General features: G+C 48.3%; 2 protein-coding genes across 5 annotated transcripts in view; one reads left to right on the top strand and one right to left on the bottom strand.

Annotated features, from left to right (window-relative positions):
* LOC138419256 (cationic amino acid transporter 3-like) overlaps positions 1 to 2,334 on the bottom strand; it is a 19,531-nt gene extending 17,197 nt beyond the window's left edge. Inside the window, exon 1 of the mRNA XM_069551876.1 lies at positions 2,174 to 2,334. The gene's annotated coding sequence lies outside the window, so the exon portion shown is untranslated. The remainder of the gene's footprint in view (positions 1 to 2,173) is intronic.
* NLRP12 (NLR family pyrin domain containing 12) lies at positions 1,953 to 26,531 on the top strand. 4 transcript variants are annotated; one of them, XR_011248908.1, is made up of 11 exons: positions 1,956 to 2,369; positions 3,227 to 3,307; positions 4,467 to 6,150; positions 9,812 to 9,982; positions 11,231 to 11,401; positions 13,665 to 13,835; positions 14,974 to 15,144; positions 16,323 to 16,493; positions 19,423 to 19,593; positions 20,082 to 20,306; positions 24,963 to 26,531. XR_011248908.1 is itself a non-coding variant. In XM_069551868.1 (10 exons), the coding sequence occupies exons 1-10, from the start codon at positions 2,081 to 2,083 to the stop codon at positions 20,167 to 20,169; spliced, it is 3,168 nt and encodes a 1,055-aa protein (XP_069407969.1). In that variant the 5' UTR covers positions 1,953 to 2,080; the 3' UTR covers positions 20,170 to 23,096. The 4 variants fall into 4 exon arrangements, 3 of the variants coding, with proteins under 3 accessions (XP_069407969.1, XP_069407970.1, XP_069407972.1); XM_069551868.1 differs by lacking the exon at positions 24,963 to 26,531 and having other exon boundaries at positions 1,953 to 2,369; positions 20,082 to 23,096; XM_069551869.1 differs by lacking the exons at positions 19,423 to 19,593; positions 20,082 to 20,306; positions 24,963 to 26,531 and adding an exon at positions 18,870 to 19,204.

The following is a 26,531-nucleotide window of genomic DNA, read 5'->3' as shown; positions in this document are numbered from 1 at the left end:
CCTGTCTTTCCTCCTAGAAGCTCCAGCAGTTGAAGAGGCAGACTTCCAGTGTGGATGGTGGTTGAGGAAAGAGGGAACTGAGAATGGGACAATTAAAGCACGTCACAAGTTAAGTGTCAGAGCCAAACACCTCGTCTCTGAAATTCCCAGTTTACATAGACTGTGGAAGGACTTACGCTGTGTCCTACTTCTTCATTTCCTCACCAAGCCTATAAAAGTTTAGGGTGAAGCTTAGAAAGCACTTCCAGGCTCTCACTTGACCAGAAAAGACCCAGGGCAAGGGGTGGGGGGAGAGGAATGTGAAGACCGCAGAGGGTATCCACATTGCATCACTGTCCCTAGAAAGACCTAGAAACCAAAGCATTTCCCCCAAACCCCTTCTTCACCTCGTTGCCATGTTCATAACCATTCACTGGCTCCCTGGACATCCTTGGTGGAACAGTGGATAAGGGGCTTCCCAAGTGGCTTTAGTGGTAAAGAACCTGCCTTCTGATGCTGGAGATATAAGAGACATGGGTTCGATCCCCTGGGTTGGGATGATTCCTTGGAAGAGAGCATGGTAAACCCCTCCAGCATCCTTGCCTGGAGAATCCCATGGACAGAGGAGTCTGATGGGCTACAGTCCATAGGGTCACAAAGACTTGACTGAAGTGACTTAGCATGCAGGCATGCACAGTGGATAGGAATCTGCTTGCCAATGCAGGGGACATGGGTTTGATCCCTGGTCAGTGAAGGTTCCTTGTACCATGGAACAGCTAAGCCCATGTGCCACAACTACTGACCATCTCCCTAGAGCCTCGGCTCCACAACGAGAAGCCACCACAATGACAAGCCCGAGAACCACAAGGAAGAATAGTCCCCACTCACCACAACTAGAGAAAACCCACATAGAGCAATGAAAAATCAGCACAGCCAAAAATAAATAAATGAATCTTTAAGGAAAAAAAGAATATCCAATTATAAGATCCCTCCTTTCTCCCCATCCAACCTAAATCTTTCCCAGCATAAATACCTGATAGCTATTTGAGCTACATCCTTCTCAGACTGTATCTTCTTAGGGGTAGGGGGTGCACTGCGTGGGGTCTTAATTTTGGCAGGCTGGCCCCAGAGTCTGTGGGCTTAGTTCCCCCAGCAGGGATCATACCCACACCCCCTGCCCTGGAAGAGGGATTCTGAACCCCAGGATCACCAGGGAAGTCCTGACTATACCCTTTCATTCATCCGAGGGCAGCTTCCTGGTCTGAAGGAGATGAGATGGCTATCTCTGCCCTTGTTTAGCTGTGTGATGGTGGAGAATCCATGTACCCCTCTAAGCTTCTGTCTCCCTCATCAATACCTGGAAGAAAAATTTGCTCACCTTCACCCACATTTCATGTTCACATTTGCTCCCATGACATTGGTTAATGCAAGCGACACATCCAAGTCCGATATCATCGGAAAGGAGGTCTCATTCTCCCATGAGGAAGCATGCGTTGCTAGGCTGCCTCAGTCCTGTCTGACTCTGTGCAACCCCATGGACTGTAGCCCACCAGGCTCCTCTGTCCATGGGATTCTCCAGACAAGAATACTGGGGCGGGTTGCCATGCCCTCCTCCAGGGGATCTTCCCGACCCAGGGATCGAACCCACCTCTCTTATGTCTCCTGCACTGGCAGGCAGGCTCTTTACCACTAGCACCACCAGGAAAGCATCCCCCGAGCCCAAGGGCAAGAACTATTTTGATAATGATCTACCTCGGACCCAGTGAGGCAAAGACAGTAGTCAGGACAAAGAATGTTTGGTCCAGGGAGCGGGGAAGAAGGAGGGAAGTGAAAGCTTTTTCTCACTACCACTCAAGGCCTCCTGCGATTTCCCAATCTGTCTCCACTTCCTCCTCTTCAAAGTGGACCTGTTGGTGAGGTGAGGGTGTGGTGGGGAGGGGTGGGAAGGAATCGAAGGGGGAGGAGGCACTATTTCAACAGAAGGGCTGTCTGGGCGTTCACGTCTCTGCCTGCGGTGATCAGAGCTGGGCATGTGTCCTCACTCCTCCCGGGTATAGAAACACCCCTCCAGCCTCTCTCCTGGAGGGCCCACGGAGCCCCCATGTCCCCAGCCCCGCTCAGGAGTGAGCTGGGTCGCCTCTGCACCTACTTGGAGGAACTGGAGGCCGTGGAGCTGAAGAAGTTCAAGTTATACCTGGGGACTGCGACAGAAATGGGGGAGGCCAAGATCCCCTGGGGGCGGATGGAGCCGGCGGGTCCCCTGGAAATGGCCCAGCTGCTGGCGGCTCACTTCGGGCCACGGGAGGCCTGGCTGCTGGCCCTTGGCGTCTTTCAGCGTATCAACAGGAAGGACCTGTGGGAGAGAGGCCACAGAGAGGACCAAGGGAGGGGTAAGGAGGTGGTGACGGTCCGGGCTGAGGCTGCTACCCACCGATTCCCTTCTTTTGTGTTTTTGTTTTGCTGTGGTTTTTTTTTTCAAGATTTTTGTGCTGCTTCCTGTCTTAAAAATTAATTAATTAATTTGGCCGCACCTGGTCTTACTTGTGACACTTGGGGTCCTCATTGTAGCATGCTGGTTTCTCTCTCCAGTTGCCTGGAGGCAGGTGAAATCTTAGTTCCCCCAGTGGAGATTGAACTTCTCTTGCATTGGAAGGCCGGTTCTTAATCACTGGACCACTGGGGAAGATCGCCCCTTCTCCTTCCTGATGATTGCTGGGCTCCCAAGAGGCACCTCTAACCCATCCCCCTGGCCTTTGTTTGAGCTGCCTGGAGTACCTCCCTCTTCTTCACCTGGAAAACTCCTATTCATCTGTCAGAACCCTGAAAGCACTACTTTCTCTGTGATTCCTTTACTCATTTTCTCCCTCTCCCTGCTCAATCACCCTGGCTGGCTCGGAAACCCCACTTTTCATACTAAGTACTTAATAAATATATATTTTGGAGTCCATAAAAGAATAGAAGATGTTCAATAAATAAGTACTGAATAAAAAAATATGCCAGGTACACATGTATAAAAGACATCTCAAAAATGCTAGTTTCTGGTGTGGGGTTGAAGGGGAGGAGGAATCCAAGCCGACTCAGAATGCTCTGGCTGAGGGATTAATCAGATGGATGGAGGTGCCAATCACTATGATCGATACCCGTGGGCATGAGTTATTACCATGTAGACAGTTTGATGTAATGGAAGTTACTGTCGTGAAGGGCTAGTCAGATACATGCCAGCTGATCTGGCAAATTCCTCTTCCAGACGCTCCACCTGGTGGCCCACCCTCACTGGGCAGCGAGTCAGCATGTTCTCTGGACGTCTTGCCTGCCGCTCCAAGAAAAGGTGAGCCACGAGCCATGTAAGCTGGTGCAGCCACTATGGAAAACAGCATGCAGGTTCCTCAGAAAACTGAAACTAGAATTACCATACGACCCAGCAATCCCACTCTTGGGCATATACCCGAACAAAACTCGAATTCGAAAAGATACATGCACCCCTTTGCTCACAGCAGCATTAATCACAGTAGCCGAGACATGGGAATGACCTAAATGTCCATCGGCAGTTGAATGGATAAAGATAAATATATATATATTACATCTTCTTTATCCATTCCAGCCTGAAGAAGCTGGAATGCTATTCAGCCACAAGAAAGAATGAAATCATGCCATTTGCAGCAACACAGATGCAACTAGAGATTGTCGTGCTAGGTGAAGTCAGAAAGACAAATACGATATGATATCACTTACGGGTAGAATCTAAAATATGGCGCAAATGAACCTATCCACAAAACAGACTCACAGACCTAGAAAACAGACTCCTAATTGCCAAGGGGGAGGTGGGTGGAGGAGGGAAGGACTAGTTTTGGATTAGCGGATCCAAACTATTCTATATAGGATGGATAAACAACAAGGTCTTACAGTACCACAGTGAAGTATATTCGATATCCTGTGATAAATCAATGGAAAAGAATAGTTAGAAAAAGAATGTCTATATGTATATAAGTGAGTCAGTTTGCTGTACAGCAGAGATTGACACCACATTGTAAAATAAATCAACTATCCCTGTGGGTGTGCTCAGTCATGTGTGATTCTTTTGAGACCCCATGGGCTGTAGCCCACCAGGTTCCTCTGTCCATGGAATTCTCCAGGCCAGAATACTGGAGTGGGTAGCTGTCCCCTTCTCCAGGGGATCTCCCCAACCCAGGGATTGAACCCAGGTCTCTCGAACTGCAGGAGGATTCTTCACCATCTGAGCCACCTGGGAAGTTAAAAGAAAAACAACAAAAAAAGAATAGTTCCCATGTTGATGCTTCTGCTTCCCACAAGGAGGCAAGATCTGTGGTGTTGTACCAAAGTACCAAAGTTCCCAGGCTCCATCTAGAAGACTTCCAAGGTCATCGCAAAGCAGATAGTTCCCTAGACCACAGTTTGCATTAATGCACGCCTTCATTAAAAGCTGCTGACCAATCTATTTTTCACGGTCCTTCATTCCTCTCCGTTAGATTCCCAGGAAACCTACAGAGACTACGTCCGCAGGAAATTCCGGCTAATGGAAGACCGCAACGCGCGCCTGGGGGAGTTCGTCAACCTCAGCCACCGGTACACGCGGCTCCTCCTGGCGAAGGAACACTCCAGCCCCAGGTGCGCCCAGCAGAAGCTCTTGGACACAGGCCAGAGCAACGCGGGGACCGCTGGCCAGCCAGCCAGCCTCATCCAGATCGAGGCCCTCTTCGAGCCAGATGAAGAGCGCCCGGAGCCCCCGCGCACCGTCGTCCTGCAGGGCGCGGCGGGCATGGGCAAATCCATGCTGGCCCACAAAGTGATGCTCGACTGGGCCGATGGGAAGCTCTTCCAAGACAGGTTCGACTACGTCTGCTACATCAACTGCCGGGAGATGAACCGGGGCACCGCGGAGCGCAGCGCGCGAGACCTCCTGGCCGGCTGCTGGCCGGAGCCCTGCGCTCCTCTCCAGGAGCTCGTCCGCGTGCCTGAGCGTCTCCTCGTCATCATGGATGGCTTTGACGAACTCAGACCCTCCTTCCACGACCCGCAGGGCCCCTGGTGCCTCTGCTGGGAAAAGAAAGCGCCCGTGGAGGTCCTCCTGGGCAGCCTGATTCGTAAAAAGCTCCTGCCCGAGCTGTCTCTCCTCATCACCACGAGGCCCACTGCTCTGGCCAAGCTCCAGCGCTCACTCGAGCATCCCAGGCACGTGGCGATCCTGGGCTTCTCCGAGGCAGAGCGCAAGGAGTACTTCCACAGGTATTTCCAAGACAGGGAGCAGGCAGGCCAGGTCTTCAGCTTCGTGAGGGACGACGAGCCCCTCTTCACTCTCTGTTTTGTCCCCATGGTGTGCTGGGTGGTCTGCACCTGCCTCAAGCAGCAGCTGGAGGGCGGGGGGCTATTAAGACGGAGGTCGAGGACCACGACGGCCGTGTACCTGCTCTACCTCCTGAGTCTGATGCAGCCCAAGCCAGGGACTCCCACCCTGCCGTCCCCGCCCAACCGGAGGGGGCTGTGCGCCCTGGCGGCCCACGGCCTCTGGGAACAGAAGATCCTCTTTGCGGAGCGCGACCTCCGGGAGCACGGCCTGGACGCGGCCGACGTCTCTTCCTTCCTCAACATGAACATCTTCCAGAAGGACATCAACTGCGAGACGCTCTACAGTTTCATCCACCTGAGTTTCCAGGAGTTTTTCGCGGCCATGCACTACGTTTTGGATGATGGAGCGAGCGGGTCCGGCCCCGAGCAGGACCTCAGCAGGTTGCTGACCGAGTACGCCTTCTCCGAGAGGAGCTTCTTAGCCCTCACGGTCCGTTTCCTGTTTGGACTCCTGAACGAGGAGACTAGGAGCTACCTGGAGAAGACGCTGGGCTGGAAGGTCTCGCCTGGCGTCAAGACCGAGCTGCTCGAGTGGATCCGCCGCAAGGCTCGGAGCGAGGGGTCCACCCTGAAGCAGGGTGCCCTGGAGGTCTTCGGCTGCCTGTACGAGCTCCAGGAGGAGGAATTCATCCAACAAGCCCTCAGCCACTTCCAGGTGGTCGTGGTCAACAACATCACCACCAAGATGGAATACATAGTGTCCTCCTTTTGTGTGAAGAGCTGCAGGAAAGCCGAGGTGCTGCAGCTGTTCGGGGCTGCCTACCAAGCCGATGGAGAAGACGGGCTGAGATGGCCCCTGGCAACGTCGTAAGTATTTGCTGGGGCTCGCTCCCCGAGCTCATGCCCTTAGCCAGGTTCATGTTCTCAAAGCGGGTGACTTTTCCCTCCATCCTAGGAGATATTTGGCAATATGTGGAGAAGGATTTCGCTGTCACAGTTAGGGGAGATCAGACAGATGATAGGGGTCTAGTGGGTGGAGGTCAGGAATGCTGCAAAAATATCCTAAGGTGCACAGGACAGCCTCCATCACTAAGAACTATTTGGCTCCAAAGTGTCAACAGTGCCCAGGTCATTTTCCAGTTCTTAAACAACAAGAACAAAAACACTAATGGTTGCTCAGTTGTGTCCAACTCTTTGAGACCCCATGAACTGTAGCCTGACAGGCTTCTCTGTCCATGGGATTCTCCAGGCAAGAATACTGGAGTGGGTTGCCATGCCCTGCTCCAGGGGATCCTCCTGACCCAGGGATGGAACCCAGGTCTCATGCATTGGCAGGTGGATTCTTTACCACTGAGCCACCAGGGAAGCTCTAAGCAATACTTATCAGGACTAAATAGTGGCCCATGTCAAGGAGAATGTATCCAGTCAACATATATTATCCAGGGCTTTATATCTGTGGTCTGGGCTATCCCTTTTTTTTCAGGTTGTTTTTTTTTTTCCTTGTCCTTGCCCTGCTGGGCTTAGGAGATCTTAGTTCCCTGACCAGGGATGGAACCTGGGCCCCTGGCAGTGATAGCACACAGTCCTAAGCACTAGACCTCCAGGGAATTCCCAGTGATTTTTCTAAACTTACTATATGGTCTTTTTTTTCTTGAAAGTTTTTTCACATTGAGGTGTAGCTGATTAACAATTCTGTGTTAGTTTCAGGTGTACAGCAAAGTGACTCACATATATAATACATACATATATATATATACTTTTTCAGATTATTTTCTATTATAAGTTGTTACAAGATATTGAGTATAGTCCCCTGTGCTATATAGTAAGTAGGTCCTTGTTGCTGGGCATTTTTTTTTTATAGATTGAAGACAGTATGAATAGGCCAGCCAGTACCCCTAACAGAGCAAACGTTCAATGGAGAACAAAGATAGACAAAGAATAGTAAATAAATCAATAGGCAAATGAAATGAAATTGATTAAGGTAGCTGCAAAGCCAGTTATCTATTAGGAAGAAAGTAAAACCGGGTAATATTATATAACAGACAGAGACTTGGAGGGGGAAGGGCAACATGAAAGGAGGTGGTCAGTGAAGGAAACTCTGAGCAAGTGACATTCTTTGTGTGTGTGTTCGGCTAGGACTTTGTTTTGGTTTGGGTTCCCTGAGGAATCACCTTAGAAGCAAGGATTTCAACATAAGTGGAGTGGAAAGGAAACATTCTTGCTTCTTCTCCTCTCTTAGGTTGTGAGACTGGGGGCTTATAAATTAGACTTACAAAAGACAGATTCATAAGCTAAAAAAAAAAAATAGAAGTTTAGTGGCACGTTTGTTCCCACTTACACGTGGATGGACCCAGAAATGAGTACCCCAAAGGGATCCGTAGAATTTGGGGTTATGCATATATATATATATGTGGAACCTGGAGAGATGGCACCGATGAACCTATCTGCAGGGCAGCAATGGAGACACAGGCAGACAAAGGACACAGACTCGTGGGCACAGTGGGGGAAGGAGAGGGAGGGAGGAATTGAGAGAGGATCGTGGAAACATACATTGCCATATGTAAATAGACAGCCGGGGGGAATTTGCTGTCTGACTTGGGGAGCTCAACCTGGTGCTCCATGACAACCTAGAGGGGTGGAATGGGGTGGGAGATGGGAGGGAGGTTCAAGAGGGAGGAGACATGTGTATACCTGTGGCTGACTCATGCTGGTGTATGGCAGAAAGTAACATAAGGTTGTAAGCAATTATCCTCCAATTAAAAATTTCAAACAAAAAGTATTTGGGCTTAGGGACAGTCTTAACAAAAACAATACGTTTTTAGGGCTGTGACAAGACGAAAGAAAAGGGTTTTGAGTTTCCGGTGCAGCAAGCTGTGGAAAGGCAAATATGTGGGGAAACGGATGGAATAATAGTTTGTGCAGTCTCACAATGATTTCATCAGCTTTGGAACTGCGGGGGAAGAAGAATCCTCTTCCTTCTTAGGGTCTCTGGCTGGGCCTAAGAATTAAACTGACGTAAGACAGCATAACGGGGGAAACACCCAAACTTTACTGAGAGAGAATGAAGACCGGAAGAGCAGGTGATGCTGCTGGCCTGGGGACCGCACTTGGGAACCACAAGTACAGACGAAAGGTTTTAAAGAGCTCTCTGGGGCTTTCCCTGGTGGGCCAGGGGTTAAGACTCCGTGCTTCCGCTGCAGGGGGTGCAGGTTTAATCCTTGTTTGGAACTTAGATCCCCCACGCTGCATGCACTGCCAAAATAAATAAATCAATAAATTTAAAGAGCTCCCTGATAGTTACTCAATCAAGGAGCGGAGCTATATGGTTTTCTGCCCTCTCTGAGTTGCTTGCTAATGCTTTTGGAAAAAAAAAAATGTTACAATGGATTATTTCAAATATATGCAGAGTATATATAGAGAGATAGATAGATGAATATATATATTCATCATTTATTTAACCAGTTAGCAACATTTTGCCAAATGTGCTTCATCTATTGTTCCCTGTCTTGCTTTTTTTTTTTTTCTCAAAAGAAATTTGGCGGGAGAGGATTGTTCCTGCTAGGCTTGTGGGATTCTATTTCCCCAACCAGGGATTGAACCTGTGCCCCTTTCCCTCACCATGGCATCATCATTCCTAACAAAATTAACAATTCCTGGGAATTTCCTGGTGGTCCAGTGGTTAGGGGACTTCCCTGGTGGCTCAGACAGTAAAGCATCTGCCTACAATGCGGGAGACCCAGGTTCAATCCCTGGGTTGGGAAGATCCCCTGGAGAAGGAAACGGCAACCCACTCCAGTACTCGTGCCTGGAAAATCCCATGGATGGAGGAACTTGGTAGGCTACAGTGCATGGGGTCACAAAGAGTTGGACATGACTGGGCAATTTCATTTTCACTTTCCAGTGGTTAGGGCTTCCCACTGTCACTGCGAAGGGTCTGGATTCAATACCAGATTGAACCCAGGAATTGATCAGCATAGCAAAAAACAAAAGCAACAACCAAAAGACACAATTCCTTAATATCTTCTAATACTCAGTCCACATTCAAATATAGAGCTTCCCTGGTGCGCGCGTGTGTGCTAGGTCGCTTCAGTCGTGTCTGACTCTTTGCGGCCCCATGGACTGTAACCCACCAGGCTCCTCTGTCCATGGGATTCTCCAGGTAAGAATACTGAAGTGGGATGCCATGCCCTCCTCCAGGGGATCTTCCTGACCCAGGGACTGAACCTCTGTCTCTTACGTCTCCTGTATTGACAGGTGGGTTCTTTACCACTAGCGCTGCTTGGGAAGCCCTCAGGCTCCATGGCAAAGAACCCACCTGCCAATACAGGAGACACAGGAGACGTGGGTTCGATCCCTGGGTTGGGAAAATGCCCAGGAGAAGGAAATGCTAACCCACTCCAGTCTTCTTACTGGGAAATTCCACGGACAGAGGAGCCTGGCGGGCAAAGAGTGGGAGACGACTGAGGGGCTGAGCACACATGCCAGGGCCAACCATCTTTAAATCGACCATCCTGTGTCCTTCCCGCAGCCCCGAAAGGCACGTTTTACCTGATGTCTACAGCGAGCAGCTGGCTGCTGCCCTCAGCACCAACCCCAGCCTGGTGGAGCTGGCTTTGCACAGCAACGCCCTGGGAAGCCAGGGGGTAAAGCTGCTGTGTCAAGGACTCAGACACCCCAACTGCAGACTGCAGAACCTGAGGTGAGTCCAGGCTGGTCTGTGAGCTTCTGGGGGCCCTACCGTTCCATCCTAAGGGATTCCATCAGAAAGAGCATAGGGTGGGACTTCCCTGGTGGTCCAGTGGTTAAGACGTCCAGCTTCTACTGCCAGGGGCACAGGTTTAATCCCTGGTTGGGGTGCTAAAATCCTGCAAGCTGCATGGTGTAGCCAAAAAAAAAAAAAAAAAAATCATAGGATGATGTTTGCTTGGGCTCCCATAAGAAAGCACCACGGGCTGGATGACTTAAGTGATGGACTTTGATTTTCTCAAAGCTGTGGAGGCTGGGAGTTCTGGCTCAGCGCGTCGGCAGGCTTGGTTTCCTCCGGGGCCCCTCTCCCTGCCTTGCAGATGACCACCTTCTCCATGCCCTCACAGGGTCTTTCCTCTGTGTGTGTCTCTGTCCTAATCTCCTCTCCGCATAAGGACACCAGTCATATGGGACCAGGGTCCACCCTAATGACCTCACTTTAACTTAATTACCTTCTTGTAGTGATGGAGAAAAGAAGAGAGAATGGGGAGAGGAGGGATAAATTAGGGGGTGGAGATTAAAATATACACACTTTGTTGTTGTCATTTAGTTGTTGAGTCGGGCCCCACTCTGCGAGCCCATGGACTGTAGTCTTGGCAAGAATACTACAGGGCGTTGCCATGGCCTTCTCCAGGGGATCTTCCCAACCCAGGGATTGAACCTGCATTTCCTGCATTGGCAGGTGGGTTCTTTACCTCTGAGCCACCAGGAAAGCTCATATATAAAATAGATAACCAACAAGGATCTACTGTAGAGAACAAGGAACTCTACTCAATATCTTATAATAACCTATAAAGGAAAAGAATCTGATATATATATTCATATATGTATTCATATAATTTTTATATTTGTATGTATTCGGTAAAGCTGAATCACCTTGCCTTGCTGTATACCTGAAACTAACACAAGATTGTAAACCAACTATGTGTCTTAATCGCTCAGTTGTGTCTGACTCTTTGTGACCCCATGGACTGCAGCCCGCCAGGCTCCTCTGTCCGTGGGATTCTCCAGGCAAGAATACTGGAGTGGTTGCTGTGCCCTCCTCCAGGGGCTCTTCCCCACCCAGGGATCGAACCTGCCTCTCTTACATCTCCTGCGTTGGCAGGCGGGTTCTTTACCACTAGTACCCGCCGCCTGGGAAGCCCCTTTACAAAACAACCCCAAACGAAATCACCTGGCTCTTTTCCTCTTTGCGTCCCAGGCTGAAGAGATGCCGAGTTTCCAGCTCCGTCTGCCAGGACCTGACGACCGCACTGATCACCAACAAGCACTTACTGAGGATGGACCTCAGTGGCAATGCCCTGGGGCTACTGGGCATGCAGCTGCTTTGCCAGGGGCTCCGGCACCCCAAGTGCAGGCTGCAGGTGGTGCAGTGAGTGTCCCCCCCCGCCCCGCCCAGGAACATGTCCTTCACCTCTGTGACCTCCTGGGACAAGCTGCTTGTGTCCTGGGACTTGAAGCATCTCCCCAGATGCCAATCCCCAAACCCCTACCTCTCATCACAGCTGCCCTTAGGCCCGTGACCTGAGATGCCACCCCTCCCAGACTCTGCACTTTGTGCGAGTGTGCTGAGTCACTTCAGTCGTGTCTGACTCTTTTGCCACCCCGTGGACTGTAGCCCACCAGGTTCCTCTGTCCATGGGATGCTGCAGGCAAGAATACTGGAGTGGGCTGCCATTTCTTCCTCCAGGGGATCTTCCCGACCCAGGGTTTGAACCCAAATCTTCTGCTTGACAGGCATATTCTTTACCACTGAGCTCAAATTAGAGCTGCCCTTAGACCCTTGACCTGAGACTCCCGCTCTGGACTCTTTGCACTTTGGAGAACCTGTTTCTGGCCTCTTCTGACCCCAGTCATTTCCACATGGTGAGGAGTCCCTGGGGCCCCTGCCCACCCAGAACCCACACCCTATTTATTGACCACATCCTGAGTACTCAGAACCCCAAAGGTCTCCATGCAAAGATCCTTTTCTTGTGCAACTTCCTTTTTCTTCCGTGCCACTGTTTTCAAAAAATCACCCTGCCTTCCCCCTCTATGTTTTTGTTACTACTACTCATAAGAATGCTCCATTTTTTTCCCCATTTTTAAAGACTTCTTTTTGATGTGGACCACTTTCAAACTCTTTATTGAATTAGCTACAATATTGCTTCTGTTTTGTATTTTTGGATTTTTGGCCACAAGGCATGTGGGATCTTAGTTCCCCGATCAGGGATCAAACCCAGACTGCACCCCCCCCACCCCAGTGGGAAGGTAAACTCTTAACCGTTGGACCTCCAGGGAAGGCCCCCAACACTCTACTTCTGACACTTTATGTGTGGAGTTATCCTCACACGAAGGCATGTGACGCCAACTGGGTGTTCTGGAATTTCAATTGGTTCTAACACTATCTACCTGGAGATGGCGTCAGAATAAGGCTTCATTGCCTGGAACCTGTGTCCCCTGCATTGCAAGGCAGATTTTAACCACTGGACCACCAGGGAAGTCCCATGTTTTTGCTTTTGTTTTATCCCTTAGAAAATTAAAGATTTAGGAACTCTGTGCCAGGAGCCAGAGCAGAGACTTTGTGTGTGTGTGTGTGTGTGTGTGATGTTTTTTTTTCTATTATCTCACTACCCCTCATCTTATTCCTCCAAATCAACTTCTACTTACCCTTCGAGAACCAGCTCAAGTCCTCCCAGAGAGCCTTCCCTCACTGCACACCATGTGCCAAAGCTGGGTGAGGAGGCGCCTCCTCCAGGATGTTCAACAAACAGTGACTCCCGCTGGTAGAGCACTGACCATGTGTCAGGCTGGCTCTACCCCACTGCTTCTAATAAATTATGTAATCCTCACAACCACCCTGAGCCGGCATACTTAATATCCTTATTGTAGTCAGTGACTTGAGACATGGTGGCACATGTAACAGAAAGCTGAGACCTGAGGAAAACTCGCTTGAGGGAATTCCCTGGTGGTTCAGTGGTTAGGACTCTGTCCTCTCGCTGCCAAGGGTCAGGGTTCAATCCCTGGTCTGAGAACTAAGGTCCCACAAGCAGCTAAACAAACAACCAAAAACCCCAAAAACAAAACAAAAATCTCCCTTGAGGTCAAAGTATGGGGGGTGGGGAACAGGTTGTTGAACCCTAGAGACCCTGCTCCGAACTATTACTGTGTACACTGACTCTATGAGACCACCCGTGTGTGTGTGTGTGTGTGTGTGTGTGTGTGTTAGTTGCTTAGTTGTGTCCGACTCTGCAACCCATAGACTGCAGCCCACCAGGCCCCTCCGTCCATGGAATTCTCCAGGCAAGAACAGTGGAGTGGGTTGCCATTTCCTTCTCCAAAAGGAACTATAGAAAGAAGAACGTGAAGTCGCTTAGTCATGTCTGATTCTTTGCGACTCCATGGACTATAGCCTGCCAGGTTCCTCTGTCCATCGGATGCTGCAGGCAAGAATACTGGAGTGGGCTGCCATTTCCTCCTCCAGGGGTTCTTCCTGACCCAGGGATCGAACCCACGTCTCTCGTATTGGCAGGCAGGTTCTTTTCCATTGAGCCACCAGGGAAGCATGTCGGCTGATTCAATGGGCCAGAGCAGGAAGCATCAGGACACGGAAAAGCAAGATGGCACCCTCTTCAACTCTTCTCTTTCCTCCCAAGGTTGAGGAAGTGTCAGCTGGAGGCCGAGGCCTGCCAGGAGCTCGCCTCTGTGCTCAGCGCTAGTCGCCATCTGCTGGAGCTGGACCTGACAGGAAACGCGCTGGAAGACTCGGGCCTGAGGCTGCTGTGTCAAGGCTTGAGGCACCCAGTCTGTAGGCTGCGGATTTTGTGGTGAGTTCTACCGGTGTCTCTGTGAATCTGACTCCTTTAGGGACCTCATATGGGCTTCCCTGTGGCTCAGAGGGTAAAGAATCTGCCTGCAATGCACAAGACCTAGGTTCAAACCCTGGGTGGGGAATATCTTCAGAAGAAGGGAATGGCAACCTACTCCAGTATTCTTGTCTGAGAAATCCCATGGACAAAGGAGCCTGGCAGGCTACAGTTCATGGGTTTGCAAAGAGTCAATCACAACTGAACACACACACACACAGTTATTTTTAATTTTTTGAGGAAGCGCTATTTTCCGTAGCCACTGCACCATTGTACATTTCTACCAACAGTGCAAAGAGGTTCCAATTTCTCCACATCCTCACTAACACCTGTTGTTCTCTGTTTTTTTGGATAATGTCTATCCAAACGGGTATGAGGTGATATCTCATTGTGCTTTTGTCTTGCATTTTCCTAATGATTAATAATGTTGAACATTTTTTTCACGTGATTTGTGGCCATTTATATGTCTTCTTTGGAGAAATGTCTATTTAGGCCTTTGGCCATATTTCAAACAAGTGGTTTATTTGAAAACATTACTTTTAAGATTAGGGGCAGGCATTTGCAGCAACATGGATGGACCTAGAGATGATCATACTAAGCAAAGTCACTCAGAAAGAGAAAGACAAATGATATCCCTTACACATGGAATCTAAAATGATATCACCTATACGTGGCATCTAAAATGTGACACAAATAGACTTATCTATGACACAAACGGATTCACTGTTGCAGAGAACAGACTTGTGGTTGCAAAGGGGAAGGCAGGGTGGAGGAGGGAAGGCCTGGGCGTTTGGGGTTAGCAGATGCTCACTATTATAGACTGAATGGATAAACAAGGCCCTACTGTACAGCACAGGGAACTATATAAAACTGTGATAAACCCTAATGGAAAAGAATATGAAAAAGAACGCATATGTATAACTTGAGTCACTTTGCTATTAAAGGAACATTGTATTATATTAAAAGAACATGGTATTAAAAGAACATTGTAAATCAAGTCGACTGTAATAACATTTTTTAAAAAGATTGGGGGCAGTGAGGATAGCATCAGCATTGTACAGGAAACCCTCCTGAGCACACGCCGAACTGGATTTTGCAGGTTGAAGATCTGCCTTCTCACTGGTGCTGCATGTGAAGACCTGGCGTCCACCCTCCGCGTGAACCAGAGCCTGGTGGAGCTGGACCTAAGCCTGAATGACCTGGGGGACCCCGGGGTGCTGCTGCTGTGTGAGGGCCTCAGGCACCCCCAGTGCAAACTCCAGACCCTCCGGTGAGTCCCCGCTTTCCTCACCATCCTAGGAGTCCAAAGTCATGATTCCTGCCCTCCTGCCTGGGCTCAGGGGGGCTGTCTCCCTCCCCTCCTCTCCTAACCTCTAACTCCATCGGCCTCCTGTCAAAGGTTTTTCTGCCACAGAGCCTTTGCACAAGCAGTTCCTTCTTCCTGGAATGCACTCCTTTTTTTTTTTCTTCTAATATTTATTTTATTTATTATTTATTTATGTAGCTGCCCCCAGGGTCTTACTTGCAGCATGCAGGATTTTTAGTTGTGGTATGCAAACTCTTAGTTGTAGTATGTGGGATCTAGTTTCCTGACTAGGGATCGAACCCAGGCCCCCTGCATTGGCAGCCTGGAGTCTTAGCCACTGGACCACCAGGGAAGACTCCCTGAGATGCACTTCTGCTCTGATTTCTTCTTTTTTTCACCCTGATAATACCTGTTTCATCTGTTAGGATCCAAAGCAAATGCTGCTTCTTCAGGCACACCTTCTCCAGCTCCTAGATAAGATTACTTTAGGATCCTATTTGACCTTATTTTTCTCCTCAGTGTCACTTATCAAAATGTGTGTGTGTGTTGTTGTATTCCAGAAGTACAGGAACAGCACATCGTGGCAACAGCGTGTGCCAGTGACTAGCATAAGATCTGGCTCAGGGGAAAAAAAAAAAGAAAGATCTGGCTCAGAGATTATATTTTTAAATGGTGGAACAGATGAAAAAGCAAATTTAAAAAAAAAGAAAATGAGGAATTCCCTGGCGGTCCAGTGGTTAGGACTCTACACTTTCACTGCTGGGGGCTGGGGTTCGATCCCTGGTTGGGGGACTAAGACCAGAAACTTCTGGGTGGGGCAAAAAAAAAAAAGCAGCAGGACTGTCAATTTCATCTTGCCCCTCCCCCATTCCCTCTCCCCACCCCTAAACACTAGTTTGTTCTTGTATCTGTGAGTCTGCTTCTTTTGCATAATACTCACTAGTTAATACAGTAGCATTTTCGGCCCCATTAAGCTGAAGACATCTGGGAATTCCCTGTAGTCCAGTGGTTAGGACTCCCTGCTTTCACTGCTGAGGACCGGGGTTCAATCCCTGGTGGAGGAAGTAAGATCCAACCTCTCTTCCCCCAAAAAACTTCAGAAGGAATGAGCCAGCTCTCTCCTGTGCTTAATGTCTTCCCAGGCTCGGCATTTGCCGGCTCAGCTCTGCGGCCTGTGAGGGTCTCTCTGCTGTGCTTGGGGTCAGCTCCCACCTGTGGGAGCTGGACCTGAGCTTTAATGACCTGGGAGACCGCGGCATGTCCTTGCTGTGTGAGGGGCTGCGACACCCCACCTGCAGACTCCGGAAACTGTGGTGAGTGGCTGGGAGCCAGGACTGCTGGGTGTGATGCTGGTCCCTGGCAGGGGTGGGAGGGGATCTGTCCTTATCTTTCTTTCTATTGGACTTATCCTTCCATCCCTCCATCTCTCTGGAAGATACGAGATGCTCAGAGGTGGAGAGAAAAGCTGCGTGAATGAGTCGCTGAGTAATTCATCCTCTGGAATACAAACAGACGAGGCTAAGTTTTTCCATCCAGTCATTGCCTCTAAACATGTTCTGTAAAACTCCCCTTTTCTCTGGGCATTTACTTGGGCAGATTTGTAGCTTTCTGGTAACCTTTATGTAATAAAAGTTCAATCTGGGACTTCCCAGGTGGTCCAGTGGCTAATAAGTCTCCTCGCTCCCAATGCAGGGGGCCTGAGTTCAATGCCTGATCGGGAACTAGATCCCACATGCCTCAACCAAGACCTGATGCAGTTAAATAAATAATAAATAAATAAATATTTTTTAAAAACTTCAGTCTGATCCAGAATAAACTTCAGTCAAATGTTAATGAACCTTTCTTCCTTCCCCTTTCTCCCAATAACAGCCCATCCCTTCCTCCCAAAACACAGAATGAGAGGAGGCTGTGTCTATTTTTTTAATTAATTGTGTTAATTAGTTATTTTTGGCTGTGCTGGGTCTTCACTGCTTTTCTCTGGTCGCAAAGAGCAGGGGCTGCTCTTTGTTGCGGGGCAAGGGCTTCTCATTGCCTTGGGTTCTCTTCTTGCGAGTCTATGCTGGTGGCTCAGATGGTCAAGAATCTCTTAGAGGCTCTAGGCAGGCAGGCTTCAGTACCTGTGACTCACCGGCTCTAGAGCGCTGACTCAGTGGTTGTGGTTGTTCCCTGGCATGTATGATCTTCCTGGACCAGGGATCGAACCCCTGCTCCCTCCACAGGCAAGCAGATTCTTAACCACAGGACCACCAGGGAAGCCCAGGCTTATCTATTTTTAATTTTCCTCCCTTCGTAAATCTCTTGCTTATCTGGGGCCCTGGGTAACTGGAAACGAAGCTGAGGGCTTAGGGACAGCATGTCTCCCTTTCATTATTTATTTTTGCCCGCACTTGGGCCTTGGTTGCTGCGAGAGGGCTTTCTCTAGCTGAAGTACACAGGCTTCTCACTGCGGTGGCTTCTCTTTTTGCGGAGCACAGACTCTACAGCACGGACTCAGTGGTTGTGGCTCGTGGGCTTAGCTGCTCCTCAGCATGTGGGGTCTTCCGGGACCAGGAGTCTAACCCGCGTCTCTTGCACTGTCAGGTGGATTCTTAACCACTGGACCAAGGAAGCCCCATCTCTCCCTTCACTGATGCTGCTAGGTTCCCTCTGGGATGTCAGCACCAGCCCCTCCCAGTCTGGCAGGTGTCCAAATGATACCTGTCTTGTGGGGATCACTTGTGTGTTCTCATGGGGACCCCAGAGAAGGTGCTCCCGACATGGGATGATCTGGGTCAAGCTCTCTCCACAATCCCCTCCCCAGCTCTCACTGTATGTCCTGCTCCTTACCCTTCTGTGCCTGTGAGGTAGTGATTACACGTCACCCACCTGGGTCTTTCTCGTCCATTTCAAGTCCTGAACTGTTGCCTTCTACCTTGTTTGGAGGCACGTATTGCCTCACAGCCTCAGCCAAAGATGAAAACATTTCCATCTAACATCCCAGCTACAACAACATTTCAATGCTACCTGTTTTTACTGTAACAGCATGGAATACAGGAAAGAAACACAATTGGACAGAATAGAAACCAGAGAAAATCAGATGGCATAGTAGTGTTGGGTGGGGCAGGAAGTAGCCCAAATCATGCTGGCTTCTTAAAAAAAAAAAAAAAATGGGGGAGAGCATTGATCAAGTTGTGTAGCTAGAAGTGTAGGTTTCAGGTATGGCTTGATCTAGGCATTCAGATACTTGATCTCCATTATCCCCTCTACTTATTCCTGTACTGGCTCCATTATGAGTTAAAATTAGCCTTGATCCAATACATGGTGGCAAAAAGCCTACAGCTCTATAGATTGACTTCTTTTCAGGTGCAAGTTCTGAAAAAGTCTCTAGGGAAAGCATGATTCTGGGTCACTGTTTTGGATGGATCCTGTGCGCAGAGGGAACCACTCGTGGTGGCTGGGGACAAGGAAACCAACCAGCTTAGGCCTGGCCCCTATATCTACTGCTAGAGCTTATAGACATTAATCCCTGAGATGAGGGTTTCAATGAGAAATTGGGATAGAATTACCAGAAGGAGAAATTCTTGGCTGCAGAATCGGGATATCCATTACAGATGGAGCTATGATCTTTTTTCTTTCTTTCTTCTTTTGTTTTATTTTTTTTTCTTCTTTTGTTTTAAAAAATTAATTTTGGGGCTTCACTGGTGGCTCAGTGATAAAGCGTCTGCTTGCCAGTGCAGGAGACATGGGTTCGATCCCTGGCCCATGAAGTCCTCACATGTCAGAGAGCAACTAAGCCTGAGTGCCACAGCTATTGATCCTCAGCTCGAGAGCCCGTGAGCCACAACTACTGAGCCCATGAGGTGAACCAGCTGAAACCCAAGCTCTGCAACAAGAGAAGCAACTGCAATGAGAAGCCCGAGCACCGCAGCTAAGGAGTAGCCCCCACTCACCACAACCAAAGCCCACACAGCAACGAAGACTCAGCACAACCAAAAATAAATAGCAATTAAAATAAATAAAATGAAAAACTTGAATTTTTATCGTATAGTTGCTTTACAACTTTGTGTTAGTTTCTACTGCACAGCAAAGGGGAATGTCTTTAAATGCCTTTATGAAATGCTTTCCCTCACCACATCGGCCTTAACCTGGACTGATCTGATTCTAGTCTACTTCTTCCTTAAACTGATCCCTAAAAATGTCACCCTGATTCCCTTTCCAACACGAACTGCCAATGTTGCTTCAACCGCTTCTCATCTTCCACAGGCTGGACAGCTGCAGCCTCACGGGCAAAGCTTGTGAGGACATTTCTTCTGCCCTGGGCGTCAACCAGACCCTCACAGACCTTTATCTGACCAACAACGCCCTGGGGAACACAGGTGTCAGGCTGCTGTGCGAGAGGCTGAGCCACCCGGGCTGCAAACTCCGAGTCCTCTGGTGAGAGATGGTCCCTGCCTCTGGAGGAGACGGGCCCTGGGGCTTGGGGTCAGGAGTCAGTATGCTTAGGCACTCAGTCATATCCGACTCTTTGTGACCTCATGGACTGCAGCCCTCCAGGCTCCTCTGTCCGTGGGCTTCTCCAGGCAAGAATGCTGGAGTGGGCTGCCATTTCCTCCTCCAGGTATCTTTCCCAGCCAGGGATCAAACCTGAGTCTCCTGCGTTGCGGGCAGATTCTTTACTGTTTGAGCTACCAGGGGAAGCCCTTCCATAAGATGATTACAAATTAAATTTGCTCACACAGGCTAGGGTCTTAAAAATGGGGTATAGCTTAGAGCAAGCTTATCTCCCAATAAGATTTGATTTACAATGATGAACTACTTAATGGAATTAACATATTGTACCCAAGCAGGATGTATGAGAGATTTGCTGTATGGACGGAATGCCACCATAGTGGCCTGGAATATTTCCCATCTTGTGTCCTCAGGTTGTTTGGGATGGACCTGAATAAAATGACCCACCGAAGTTTGGCGGCACTTCGAGTGACAAAACCTTACTTGGACATTGGCTGCTGAGTGGCTGGGCTGCTGATTCTTCTCTTGAAGTCAGGACAGAAGAGGACCATCCCAGGACCCATGAATCAATGATGATCTCTGTCTCTTTACTTCCTCAAGAGACAAGATCCTCTGCAGGATAATCTTTGCTGCTTGGGGTGTGTGCGATTGCTGGGCAAGAGGGTGGAATTTTAGTTTGGAGAGTTGGTGCCATGGAGAGAATTCAGGGCAGGGTCCCAGATGATTCTAGAACAGAAGCTCTCAACTGAGGGTGATTTTTGTCAGCCCCCCTCCAACCTCCCCCTTCCCAGGACACCCAGCATTGTCAGAGGACAATGGGCTGGGGAGAGTTGTTGGCATCTTGTGAAGTCCTGCTATAAATGTCGTAGAAAGTAAAAATACAGCGACAGTGCCCACAATTAAGTGTCAGGGAACTGTTGGCCATAACCACCCTCCTCGGCCAGGCCTGCTTGCCTGAGTTTGCTCACAACAGGAGGCCCCGATAAGGAACTTGGTGCTGCTTATTGGTTATCCATCTTAAATAGAGCAGTATATTATCCATCCCAAACTACCCTTTCCCCCATCCTTCCCCTCTGGCAGCCCTAAATTCATGAGCAAGCTGAACTAGGGGTAATCTGACCCACTTAAAGCAATCCCTAAACTGTCATAAGGGCTTCCCAGGTGGCGCGAGTGGTAAACAATCCACCTGCCAATGGAGCAGACGTTAAAGACGCAGGTTTGATCCCTGCCTGGGTCAGGGAGATCCCCTGGAGGAGGGCGTGGCAACAGTATTCTTGCCCGGAGAATCCCATGGACAGAGGAGCTTGGCAGGTTCCAGCCCATAGGGTCACAAAGAGTGAGACTGAAAGGACTTAGCACATGCAGCTGCTGTCATAAAGCTGAAGGCTAAGGGAACTTCTGGGCATAAAAGTTGAGAGTACACCATAAGTTGAAGGTATGAGTTTTCTGGCTTTGTAGTCAGAACTCCGGCTCCAGCATTGCAGGCGGATTCTTTACTGATGAGCCGCCTTCGTTTAAAACCAGCAACACAGGACTCCAGGATTTAATTACTGGACACTCAAGGTTCCGGGGCTGGAGTGGTTTGGGGAGGACTACATGGCACAACTTCTCAGAGATGGGATGTCCCGATTATAATGGCCAGGATTTCCCACTACGAATGAGGTATAACGTTTAGAAATTGTGAATCACCATTATTACACACCTGTAACCATTACAACTGAATCTTAGTAGATTTCAGAATTACCCAACTATTAATAAAATTTACATTAAGTTGTATCTCTAAATTCGATTCTAAGCACAAGAGTCCTGGCAATTGACTTTCCACATTTACCCATCCCTGGAGAAGGAAATGGCAACCCACTCCAGTACTATTGCCTGGAAAATCCCATGGACAGAGGAGCCTGGTAGGCTACAGTCCATGGGGTCTCAAAGAGTCGGACACGACTGAGCGATTTCACTTTAAGCATCTTGGGCAAACTGCTAGCCCATTGATTCTAAGATCACAGTTCAGCCGCTTGAACCTCTGAACAAATTCTAAACTTAGCCGCTTGAACTTCTGAACAAATTCTAAACTTAATTCTTTTAACACTGAGTGCTAAATAGCCAGACTGTTAAGTTGCTAAGTCATGTCTGGCTCTTTTGGGACACCATGGACTGTAGCCAGCCAGACGCCTCTGTCCGTTTTCCAGGGAAGGTTACTGGAGTGTTACCATTCCTTTCTCCAGGGGACCTTCCCGACCTCTAGGGACTAAGCTCAAATCTTTTATGTCTCCTGCATTAGCAGTCCGGTCCTTTTACCTGAGCCACCTGGGAAGCCACATCAGATACAAACTGCTACTGTACGTGTTTACGCCTCTAAGCACCAGTAAGTAAAGTCACTCAGTCGTGTCCGACTCTTTGTGACCCCGTGGACTGCAAACCACCAGGCTCCTCAGTCCATGGGATTCTCCAGGCAATACTGGAGTGGGTTGCCATTTAGTTCTCCAGGGGATCTTCCCTACCCAGGGATCGAACACGGGTCTCCCGCATTGGAGGCAGACGCTTTAACCTGAGCCACGAGAAGCCCTGCCTGAGCCCCACGGAAGCCCTAAAGGAACAACACTTATGCGCTTGTTTCGGGGAAGGCAATGGCAACCCACTCCAGTACTCTTGCCTGGAAAAATCACATGGACGGAGGAGCCTGGTAGGCTGCAGTCCATAGTGTCGCCAAGAGTCGGACACAACTGAACACGTTCACGCGTTGGAGAAGGAAATAGCAAGAAGTTCTTTGGAGCTTGTCAGAAAGCTCCCTTTTTAACCTTGACGGTTACTTTATATCCCAGGTGCTACTAAGCAAAACTTGGAAAAAAAATGTTTGAGACCACAGCAGCCACCCCTCAAACACTATAGAATGCTCCACCCCAGCTGCAGAGGTTTGGAGGGTCACACAGGAGGTGAGAAGCAAACAAAATTATCCGCGGCTCACCACTTCTGATTCACATGAACCATGTCCCCATCCCCATGGTAACTGTCTCCCACATAACTAGCCCTTGGAACCAGTAAGTTTCTGGCTTACTAGTAAGTTTCTGGCTTACTAAGACTTGTGACCTTAGTCCCCAACCCAGGGAGTGAGATTGCTAGAACCCTAGAAACCCACCTCCAGGGCTTAATCCTGAGCAACACGCAGGATCTTCGTTTTCCACACTAGGGATCAAAGCTGCACCCTGAAGAATGGCCAATTCCTACAAGGGACCCATAGAGATCCCTGAGGCGCCCACTGAGGTAGACCCACTTTCCAGCAAACCCCCAGAAACTCCCCATAGTGTTCCCAAGGACCAACTATGGAAATGACCAGGAAAATAACAGCACACAATACAGGCATACTGTTTTTATTAATATTTAAACGAATTTTATAATTGAAATAAAATTATACTAGGCAGAGCTTTTAAGATTGAAAGCAAATGATTGTTGACATACAATTATAATAGGCAGAGCTTTTAATGGAGCAACAGATTACAGGTTACAAAAAGCAGATTACAGACAAAAGCCGTGGAGTTGGAAGTAAAACCCACCATTGACTACGTGGGAAATCCGTGGTTGCTGACAGAATCTCCGACTTGAGTCAGTAATGAAGTGCACGATCGGTAAACGCGAGCAGACATCGCAGATTCCAACCGTTAGATGGCTTTCCCGAACAGGGACGCTCGAAATGGGAGCACTTTCCAGTCACAGATCGGCAAGCACCCCCATTTTGAGCATCCCGGTCTGGGTTTGCTGGAACCTGTTCTGACCCTGATACTAGGAAAGAATTAAGTTTAGTGATCTCTGGAAAAGCCATTGGTGTAAGGAGACAACGTTAAGGAAACTTTAGACAACTTCCCCACTCATACCAGGCGCCCAGTTAATGTTTTCACCAAGTGGAAGCTCCTCTCTCAACCGGTAACACTCAAAACATGGCGGCACTTCCCTTCGTAAAACGGAAGTGCCCCCACAGTTTGAGTACCACAGGCTGAGAAGTTGCGGGCCAGGATCACCAAGTGAAGGACTGAGAAGACTGAACGCTTCAAAGGATTAACACTAACCCCGCCTTAACCCCAAACCGCAAGGGCAACAAGAGGGAAAAGCCAACAGGGAAGCCCGGTTATGAAGCTCGTGGTCACCCCCCGCCCCTCCACTATTATAGGAGTGAAACCTCGGTGAAGGACAGTTAACATGCAGGTGAGAAGTCTGCATGCTGAGGTTATTCGACTTCTGACTTTGCCTTGGACTTCCCAGCCAAGTCCTCTGCATTTGAAGCACGGAGGTGGGGAAGGTTTAGTCCCTGGTTGGGAACTAGGACCCCTCTCTTGCCACGTCGTGCGGGTAGAAGTGAAAACCTCAAGGCTGCCTCAATTTACGCTGAAATGAAGCAAGAAACCTCCCGTCCCTACATGTCGCTGGCCAAACACTAGAGCAACTCTGGGGACACAAAACTCAGGCACCAGAGCAGTACACACTGGTTGGGCGAGTTGTGGGTGGCATTCTTGGTTATTACGCCTCAGTACTTTCGATGCAGGAGACGTGGGTTCGATCCCACGTTGGGAATACCCTGCATGCCTCCTGGCTGAAAAAGAATGAAAAAACCTATTAGAATTCACAAGGGCAGTTTAAATGGGAAAAAGGTAGCTTCGGGTTAAACCGAGAGGTAGCAACCCAGTGCAATTTCAGAAGGCAAAGCAATAAAACTTACTGAAAATAGAGCAGCTGGAAAGACAAAAGGATGAGCAATTTAAGGAAAAGAATGTGCAGGTGATACTCACAAGATACAAGATCTCATTGCTTCTCTCGCCAGGCAGTCAGGTTCCAGACCTGCCGACCTCTTATATAAGCCAAAGACCCAGCCTTTGCGGAGAAGACCACTCCCCTCCACAGGTCTCCACCCAGACCCACCCTGCCCCATTCTGAGTGAGACCCATCCTCCAATATATATTTTTTTTAAGCCGTCGACTCCTTCATTGTTTATACCATCAGAAAAAAACAAATTATAAACAAACTAGGAAAATGCATAGCAGTGCTTTTAGCCACCGCCATTTTGGACTCCTTTTCCCGGTTCTACCTACCTAACAGAAGTACCCCCAAAAGAATATAACTGTACCTTCCGGGGACTCGGTTATTCATTCATCTACTATTTACTATTTAGCAATTATTTGTTGAGCACATAAGACACGCCAAGGCATGCTTGCTAGTGTCTGGGGGGTTTGGGGTGAATAAAACCATGGATTTTATAGTCTAGGATAGTGGTTTTGGATTGAGGGTGTTTTTTTTTCCCTCCCCAGGGGACATCTGGCAAAGTTTGGAGACACATTTGGTTGTCACAACTGGGGAAGGCAATGGAGTACCCTCAACCTTTTGTGGATAATGCCAGGGGTCTTGGCAAACATTCTAAACTATGGACAGCGCTTTACAATGTGAATGGCGTGGAAGCTGAAAGAGTGAAACCTAGAGGAAGGGTGATGGACGGAAAAAAAAACAAGCAAGGACACATCTAATTCTGTTCATATTATCCCTGAGTCTCTGCATATTCATGCAAAGCATTGATGTAGGGATCACTTCTGCGTTCTTTAAATCCAAAACCCCACTAAAAGGTATTTTAAATGCTTCTTTTTAACAACTATATTACAATTTCTCAAAATAGTTTCAGGATCTTTTAAAAATGTGCTGTTTTACTAAATTTATGCATATTATTGAGATCTGAGTATTCTCCCTATAAGAAATTCTGGACAAAGAGTAACAAGTCCATGGAATTTGCTAAAGATTGTTGGATGAAGTTCAGAAAATATATAAATAATATGGTAAAAACAATAAATAATGTGCCTTAATGATTAATGGCAAATTTCATTAAGCCCCTGTTAGACATTTTCAATTTTTGCAAATTTAGGATAATTTATTAATAGTGCTATAATAATCATTTTTCATTAATATTTTTATTTAAAAATTTTATTGGCAAATAGTTGATTTGCAATGTTGTGTTAGAATGAGCATTTTTTAATATTTCCTTTTCTATTTTTTCTTTAAAGAAAAGAATTTTCTTTACAATGAGCTTTTTTTATTTTTGGCCACCCTGAGAGGCTTGTGGGATCTTAGTTTCACAACTAGGTATCAAACCTGGGCCCGTGGCAATGAAAGCATTGAGCCCTAACCATTGGAACATCAGGGAATTCCCTAAAATGTGGATTTGGTAAAAATGGAGACATTGGTTTCCACCCAAATCTAACCTCGCCACTCCTCTCCACCTGGACCCTCTGCTCTGTCCCCAAACCCACATCACCTTATTTTCTCAGTGACTGACAGTTTTTTCTTCGTGCCCTTCACCCTCAAGGAGCACGTTCAGGGCTGACCCCTATGTGTCTCTCACATTTCAAGGGCTTAGAATTTCTCTTTGTCTAATCACTAGCCGCCAGTTCAATTACTTGTCACAGTCGTCCTTTGAGCTCAGCTCCCTGGGGACAGTGGTTTGTCTTATTCACCTACATCCTCCCATCCCCAAATCAGCCCTCGGGCCCGCACTTAGTAAAAATGCAAAAAGCATTTGTTCTTAATGGTGAAAAACTCTATTAGCGCAATTGACTTTAAGAAAGGTGAAACAAAGACTTCCATTCAAAGTTGATTTTAGGTAAATCCTGCGGAGAAGGAAATGGCAACCCACTCTGGTATTCTAGCCTGGGAAATGCCGTGGACAGAGGAACCCAGTTACAAGAATCAGACATGACTTAGCAACTAAACTACCACCAATGTGCCCATTAAAATCTCAAGTTAATAAGTTCATTAGCTGCTTTTTCCAATTTCTCCCCAGCTTTATTGATGTACAATTGATTTGTTACCTATTAAAGTTTTATTGATGTATA

This window comes from Ovis canadensis, chromosome 14 (assembly GCF_042477335.2).
Source record: "Ovis canadensis isolate MfBH-ARS-UI-01 breed Bighorn chromosome 14, ARS-UI_OviCan_v2, whole genome shotgun sequence".
NCBI classification, from domain to species: domain Eukaryota; kingdom Metazoa; phylum Chordata; class Mammalia; order Artiodactyla; family Bovidae; genus Ovis; species Ovis canadensis.
Note: the sequence above shows the minus strand (reverse complement) of the source record. Positions and strands in the feature narration are given on the sequence as shown.